Consider the following 8,693-nt stretch of genomic DNA (forward strand, 5'->3'; position numbering starts at 1 on the left):
AGAATCTGCTTTTTAATGTGCGGAATAATAGTTAAGTCCAGTTACCGGGGTAATAATAATGCATTTTATATGATTTGGTTGTTTGTAACTGGTAAATTTTGAATGTTTCTTGTAAATTACGAGAAACATTGAAAATTGTTATTTTCACTATTATAATTATCGTTATCATCAACATCATCATCGTTATTATTATTTTCATTAATGTTATCGTTATTGTCATTTTTATTATCGTTATCATCATCACCATTTGGCATTACCATAAACAATTCTTTTGTTCATTGTTCGGTTGTTTCAAATCTAATTTCAGGTATCTTGCATCATGTGAATTAACCTACTTGCCACCAGGAGTATTCGACGGGTTATTTCGTCTATACATACTGTAGGTATACTTTTTTTTGATGGAGGGGGGGGGGGTCTACATTTTAGTTAGATTCCTTTCCCTAGAATATATTCCTAAATTGCCTTTAAATTAAGTTTTCAAAAGCAATTACGATCATGTTTGATTTTATTTTTTATCTGATTATCAGTGAACTTGAAAACAATCGTCTGACTGTTCTGGGGGAAGGTTTGTTTCGAAATCTTCACTACTTGGGAGTGTTGTGAGTAATATAGCATTTTCTGGTGTTGTTGTTGTTATCAATATTATTAAATTATAATCACTACTATCATTCTTCTTATTCTTCTTCTTCGTCTTCTTCTTCTAATTTTTCTTATCATCATCATTAGTATCATTTATCAGATAATTATTATCATTAATATCTCTATTATTAGCATTAAAATATTATTATTATTAATGTTATCATCATTATCATTATCATTGTTGTTGTTGTTGTTATTTCACATAGTTAAATAGTCCCCCTCCCCCTCGCGTGCCTGAAAATCCTAGTCGCGCCAGTGTCTTTACACATTTTTTGCAACAATTATCTCCATTCGATTTTAATAGCTCTTGGTTACGGACTCTTGATACTAGTCACAGGCATATAATGCGAAAAAAACAAACATAATAATGCTAATACTTATAAACAATGATAAAAATAATAGTATAAATAACAATAATAATGATAAATAATAAAAATATTAATAATAACACTATTATTAATAACAATAATAAAAACAAAAACAATTATACAGAAAACTCTCAATGGTTGGAATAATTATAACATTGAGTTAAGCTTGTACCAACCTTAACATAAGGCAAACTTTCATCCATTCCTGTAAAAAAAAAATTGGAGCTAAGTGATCAGTTTGCACAGTTTCTTGCTGTCTGCTGCATTGAGATCACTGGATCTATGAATTTACTTATGACAGTGATTTTGTAAAGCTCCATGTATGTCAAGATTGACGCCCCTGGCTAAATGACGAGAACAATGGTATAATTGTGGGCATATATGTATACAGCATATTTTCGGAGTATTTGTATTATATTTTAATTTGTTTAATGTTGTGATTTGTTTCAGAACTTTGACGTCCAACTATGTGACTCGATTCGAAGACGGGTGCTTTCAAGATTTACAAAATCTCTTTGCAATGTACGACGTATAGGACTCTCATTTTATGCTTCCTTCGTTTACAAATGTCAAAGATAAAAGAAGGGATATTGTAAAGAACACTAGTCTTTTTTTAAATTAATTCAGATCCATTCCATATAATGCATCATATAAAGAGACATTAGAGGAGATAATAAATTTACCGAAGGACCTTATACTTTCATATTTGTTATTCCTTTCATCATGGTATTGCTAGTATGTTGCACGCTCTAATTCCCCTATTCTCTTTTTGCCTATTCTCCATCACATTCTATTGCGATGGGATTTTCCTTAAACATTCTCTTCCCAGCTCTTTCTTTAAATTACGTATCATGATTATTTCATCATTTTGTAGTCTCTCGTATTAAATAAAATCATAATTATACTATTAACATCTGTCCATTTAACCCTGTTTAATGAACACTGTCCGTGATTTTTTAGAAGACATAACCTATATAGCTAACTTGAGTTCAAGTTTTAACTTAACTTTCATTCTTTTCTACAGCGACCTGAAGAACAACTCGATTACGGAGTTTAGCCCTGGGACATTTAAGGATCTCGGAAATTCATTTCAGAGATTGTAAGCAGACAAATTCTAACCCATTTATAAGTACACTGTTGTACGGCTAAATCTGATGAATGACTTTAGTGAGATAAGTTAATTCATGTAATGCCATTTTTTGGTTGTTTGTATTTTACAAAGAATACAACAAAACAAAGACATTTGTAATTCATTTGTCAACACTTTAGAACAGTTTTGTAGACTTATACAAAAATATGTGCTTTCATGTATGTATCATCTTAATGTTACATAATCACTACAACCGTCACAAACTACTTGTTATCGTTTGTAGAATCTTGAAGTGGAACCAATTGACATCAATAAACGCTTCTCTGTTCTACGGGATCGAAACAGAATTGCTACGGGCGTAAGTAATATCGACTGTTTAATTAAAATTTTAAAGCTCTGTTGCACGCCACTCTTTTCCTCTAATTATTATCATGTTTTACACGATATTAGAATGAACTGAAGCCTTAGTGATATTGATTTTTGTTTTATTATTTTTCAATGCATTCATAATTCTCCGGGACTTTCTAAATTTAACATTTTCCTGGGGGAGGTGCAATAGTCCACAGGAGGTAATAGTCCTGTATAGGGGGTAATTGTCCGCTGGTAATCGGCCTGGTGTGATTGTACAAGGGTTTTTTGTTCTATAGCCCATTGATATACAATTACGTAGGGTGTACAAATGGTATTACTTTTACGAAAGTAGTTGCGGTCGTGTTATTAAAATCGTAAAAAGCAGAACAAATGTTATGATAAAGATACAATGACTGTTATTAGAGGAATAGTTGTATATTAGGCTCAAGAGGACCCCCGAGAGCACATGAAACAACTATTCCTCGAATATTAAAGCAGTCATTATATCTTTTATATACCGTAAAAAGGGTCATAGCATACATGTGCGACTTACTAATCATGGTAATCAAGTTTGTTTATGCTATCGAGGTATGTGTTGATAACTTGCAGGTAGTCCTGGTCTTCGAATATTTTTACAGAGAATTTCACGGAACTTTTGGTGTTCTTGCTGTCCGCAGAATTAATCAAGTCTTGTAATTGATCATCATCAAGAAGTCCAAACCTAGGAAGAGTCTCTTCAGCCATTTTTTAAAGCTTATTTGGACATAAAATAAGGTTTAAAAACCAAAATATCGGAGATTACATGTATATCTAGGCCTACAATCGAGATCTGCGGTCATCTGCGTTGTGTTTGTAGAAACCAAATTAATCGCACAAAAACTTAGTGGTAGCTGCGCGCGCTGCGCACAAACTAAGTTTTATCACGTAAACCAATGGGGTCGCAACTATTTTCCTGGTACCCGGAATCTTGCGGGAATATTACTCATGAATAGGGATCGCAGTAAAATTCAACTATTTTCTTGGTACCCGGAATCTTTCGGGAATATCACTTATGAAATATTGACATTTACTGGCATTGTCCGTATCGTCTCTTTACGGGAGAATGGCTATAAAATCACGACTGCAATTTCGACCAATCAGATGGCTAGATTTCTAAAGAGAAGTATATAATACTTTATTACACATACCTAAATACATGTTATGTATTCATTTTTTATGTGTATGTCCTATTCTATATATGAAGAGTTTCATTCCAAAAGGAGCTAAATCCACTTTGGGTACTTCTGAGTAAATCGCCTTTAATTATTTCTCCACTTTCCCTTTTTCCATGTACCTTCATGTTGTTATATATGTTAAAGGTGTCACCCTGGACCAATAATATATGATTAAAAAAGAATCTACCATTTTTTCTGATTTTTACTTAATTTTTTTATTTTTTATTTTCGTGGATTTAGCTCCTTTTGAGATGAAACATGTTATTAAACCTACAAAATTCAAAACTTTCTTAATAAGGTCACTGAAATTGTATTAAATTTAGCAGCAAACCTTTCCTATAAATAATAATAGTAAAATCATAACTAAAAAAACTTTTGAAAAGAAAGTAAACAACATATCACAGTTTCATTCCAAAAGGAGCTAAATCCACATTATTGGTCCAGGGCAACACCTTTAACATATATAATAACATGAAGGTACATGGCTAAAGGGAAAGTGGAGAAATAAAGAAGGTGATTTACTCAAAAGTTCCCAAGTGGATTTAGCTCCTTTTGGAATGAAACATGATATTGTACCTACTTCATACTTCCTGGTGAAATTTAGAATGTGATATAGTGCATTTTTGTCCCCATGTAGGAAATCATTATTTTAAGACGAAACATTCAAATTTGATAAAATATGGATTTAGCTCGTTTTGGAATCAAGCTCTTCATATGATAGTCATTGTAAAGAACGAACATTTCTTCTATGTGCGTTTTTAAGAAAACGCGATAGCAACTATTTTCGAAAAATCAACTAAAAAAGCAATTTCATTACCCTATTGTACACCAAGCTATTGCAATTGCCTTAGGTTGATTTTTAAAAAGTAGTTCTGTTCGTGTTTTATACACAATTATAATTATTTTGTTCAAAACTTTATATATTTTTTTCCCCTTTTCCATCAGGAATCTTGGCGAGAGTCTAATAGAACACATTGAACCGGGAGCTTTTAAAAATCTCTCCAAAGTAACGGACTTGTAAGTTTTTAAAGTAATAGCTTGATGGAGCATTACAGAGCTTGTACTTCTTTTTTGTGAACCATGGAACAATAAATGAACATAAATGTTTGTATCAAATTTCAATAAGTCACATATTAACCGTCGTAAATTGTTTTGATAGAAGATTTGGTCTTAATTAAGAATTTACCTGTAAATCCTACTTTAAAGGGAATAATTTGTCAGTCCTGCCCTGGAACCTGTTGATCGTATATAATTTATTTGTGAAATTCAATAAACTCAGGCTTGTAGACAGGGGAAAATACGTTTGCTTGACGAAGGATCTGTGGATAAAATGAAAGAGAAATCCTTTATCCACGCGTCCTTGATAGCAGTTTATTATTTTTCAAAACTCGATTGGGTTAATTTACCTCTCCTCATTAGCGCAATATGTGTGATAATTTAATAGTATAAAATGATAATGGCTGATTTCAGCAGATCAGTTCGAGGTTTACAGGCAAACGAAATTCAGTAACTAATAAAACGACTTTTTGAAGTCAGAAGGGCGTTAACTTTGTGTACAATGATATGAGTTAACACCTTTCTGACTCCAAACAGACAATAACACATGTGTTATGGTGTTTGTCAGAATTCATTTTTTTTGTTTGTTTACTCCTTGTTTCATTACACAGAGTCATTACATCCTTGAGCCCCAAATCTATCCCACTTTATCCTGAAATCTTTGAAGGCCTGGACAGTTTATCTGCTGTGTAAGTCAACATTTTGTTTTGTCTTGTTCATTCTGTATATAATATATCTCTATCTGTCTCTCTCTATTTAATAAAGGGTTTGCATTTGGGTTAACTTTTGACAAGAAAATGTCATTTTCTAGGGGTTCAATGTCTCAAAATTACCCGATACAAACAAAATACGTATCGCGTAGTCACCAAGGAGGGCAACCAAAATATACTCTTAACATATTACACTAACGAGGAAATAATTTAGATTTTATGTAATGTTGTAATAGGCATTTTACCCGATTTCAAGTAGCTGAACATCGTTACTTTCCTGAAAGCATTTCATGCTTGTCCAAATTATAGGTTTAAAAGATATCATAGTAATGGGTCAGGTTAATTTTTCGTTACTGGGTTTCGGTTCTCCTTTTGTTTCATGCCTCTGGACTCGTCATGGCACCGAATACAAATAAGTTTTTATCCTGAAGATATCTCTCATCCTTCATCCACATTTTAAGTCCCATGTTCATTATTTCCATCAGGTATGTCTACGATTCACGTTTCTGCTGTCTGGCGCCGACCAGTGTACACTGTATTGAAGAGCGCCCTCCTCATCCTCTCTTCACCTGCCGCAAGACCTTCCTTCAGAACTTTACCATCAAGGTCTTCATATGGATCCTAGGGATAAGTGCCTTACTGGGAAACACCTTCGTCTTGGTCGTCAGATTGAGGAGTACCCCTGTGACCAGGGTAGCCAAGATTCAGGCCATGATCATCACCAACCTGGCCCTGTCTGATCTCTTGATGGGTCTCTATATGGTGCTCCTCGCCGTGATGGATATCTACATTGGAGAGTCTTACTTCTGGAAGGGTCGTGCTGAGGAGTGGAGGGCCAGCACTACTTGTCAGATCGCAGGGTTCATCTCTGTTCTAAGCAGTGAGACGTCGGTGTTCTTGCTCGTCCTCCTCAGTCTTGACCGATTCATTTGTGTCGTGTTCCCGTTCAGCAACTGGCGTTTGGGCGTTCTGTCTACCCGCGTTGCAATTGCAGTTATCTGGGTAGGATCTGGACTTCTCAGCGCCGGAGGCATATTGCTGAATAATCTCAATCCAGATGCCTATGGTCTTAGTGATGTATGCGTTGGACTCCCTTTCATTCGAAAGTCTACGGATCTCTACAAAGAGACCGACACCAGGACATCGAACCAGTATGGCATACCCTATTTCACCACGATCGCTGGCTCGACCGAATCAACCTGGAAGTTCTCCATTGTTCTTTTCCTTGGTATCAATCTATGTGGTTTCGTTGTCATTTTTCTCTCGTACATTGCCATTTTCATCAAGGCCCGTTTTGTCCGCGCTAAAGTTGGTCAAACCAACCAATCAGCCAACGAGATCAAGATGGCGCTGAAGATGCTGCTGATTGTCGGCACTGACCTTCTCTGTTGGATGCCAATCATCATCCTTGGTATCCTAGTCCAGACCGTCGGGGTCAACGTAACGCCGGACATCTACGCCTGGTTGGTGGTCTTCGTTCTGCCTATCAATTCATCTCTCAATCCCTATCTCTACACCATCATAAATATGGTTTCCAAATGACTCTTATATCTGTGCTACGATGATGACATCATTATATTCTGAAGCATTTTTCGGTATGTTCAAATTGATGTCATCCTACCTATAGACAGGGGAAGAATATAACTGCACATGGTATGTAAAATGTGTCAATTAATGTGCTAGATTTAAGACTTTCACCAACCAGTTAAAATAAAATAAAATTATTTAATTCTTTGAGAGTACTATGTATTTAGTTGGTTTAGATAAAATTCCCGGGGATTAAGGGAATCCAAGTTATCAATAACAAATCAGCAGTTCTATCGTTACAGTGAATTATAACTAAATTTGAACGAAGAATCACAGATGTGGAGAAGCGATAGAGCGGCATAGAACCTAGGAGGGCGTTGTTCCACCCCGTAAATTATCCTCTTTTTTTTCTTCAAACCTGATATCAAGATTCGGTCACGATTTTTCGTTAGCAACTTCCAACGACCAGCGATAAAGTACCATTCAAAGCACGACAATTTAATTTAGTTATATAATTGAAAGCGGGCAAACGGGGAGAGGCTTTCAAAATCGAATAAATGTATTAGTGTCATATACACAGCTAGCTTATAAAGTGCTGTATATAGACAGCTAGGGGCGGTGATTTCTTCGGGGGGGGGGAGAGATGCGATATTTACTTGTACATTTTGAAGGATATTATTCAAGGGAGCGAAGCAAACCGAGCGAGAAGATTTGTGTATTTTTATAAAGTCTAAATGCTGCACTCTTGGGCCCTCCAGAGCCTAAAAGTGTGTTGCAGTCTTAGTCAGTATTTGCTATACATTTTTTGTTGCACTGTTTAAAATTTTCGGGGGGGGGGCGATCGCCGCCCCTGTAGACTGCACTTTCGGTGTTATGTCACAACTCTTTAAACCCACATCGCGCTCAGTATGCACAAGTAGAAAATTGACATCGGTGATTTAAAGTGACAATCCTTGTAATAGGCTTGTACTTTTTATGGACTTCTCCTTTAAGCATTAGTCTATCTTTCAGCTCGATGGTCCTATTCAGAGTTTTTTGTTGTCATTTACTACACGTATTTCCTTATTCACACGAATATATGTGGACTTAACGGTTAATTCATTGAATTTACTACAATTCATGTCGATGATGGTATGTTGCACATGACCACACTTCACCAAGAAGAGCTTGGACACAAATAATAAATTGCAAACTTATCAATAAATTCAGCTTCTAAATCTCATTCAAATAGTACTCTGAATATGATTTGTTGTCTTGCATTTCTAAATCCACCTGGGCGTATACCTAACAGCTACACCCATCATCACCATGCACCCCTTGGATTGGATTCTTCAATACTGACTGCATCATACCACCCTTGAAGAGTCAGGTGAACTATGGAATGCCCTGTGTCAATTTATCAATTCCCTAAACATTACTGTAATAATGCACACAATTAAGAAACCGCAACAAATTGAACAATCCTAGCATGAATGTATAGGATAAGTCAAATATTTTATGAGATAATCAATTTGTTTAACTTCAGATTGACACATCATTTTGAGCTTTCCGTAAATCAATAGACTAACGGAACCCTTTTAGAATGTTTAGCAGGGGATTTAACCTAGAAAAACAATTAGTCAGCCCACAAGAACACTTAAACGTATTTTACGATAGAGCAGCAGTGGGATTTGAACCCATGCTTTTGAATTAACTTTAGCAAAATGGCTAAAATGGAAGTAACTCATCCAACATTGTC

General features: G+C 35.4%; 1 protein-coding gene across 1 annotated transcript; it reads left to right on the forward strand.

The window, feature by feature from the left end:
• The first annotated feature begins 5,118 nt into the window (after positions 1-5,118).
• Positions 5,119-6,970, forward strand: LOC105439717 (G-protein coupled receptor GRL101-like). Its single transcript, XM_030986480.1, has 3 exons — positions 5,119-5,168; positions 5,330-5,407; positions 5,914-6,970. The coding sequence occupies exons 1-3, from the start codon at positions 5,119-5,121 to the stop codon at positions 6,968-6,970; spliced, it is 1,185 nt and encodes a 394-aa protein (XP_030842340.1).
• Positions 6,971-8,693: the final 1,723 nt, after the last annotated feature.

This window comes from Strongylocentrotus purpuratus, unplaced genomic scaffold (assembly GCF_000002235.5).
Source record: "Strongylocentrotus purpuratus isolate Spur 01 unplaced genomic scaffold, Spur_5.0 spur5_contig_837, whole genome shotgun sequence".
NCBI classification, from domain to species: domain Eukaryota; kingdom Metazoa; phylum Echinodermata; class Echinoidea; order Camarodonta; family Strongylocentrotidae; genus Strongylocentrotus; species Strongylocentrotus purpuratus.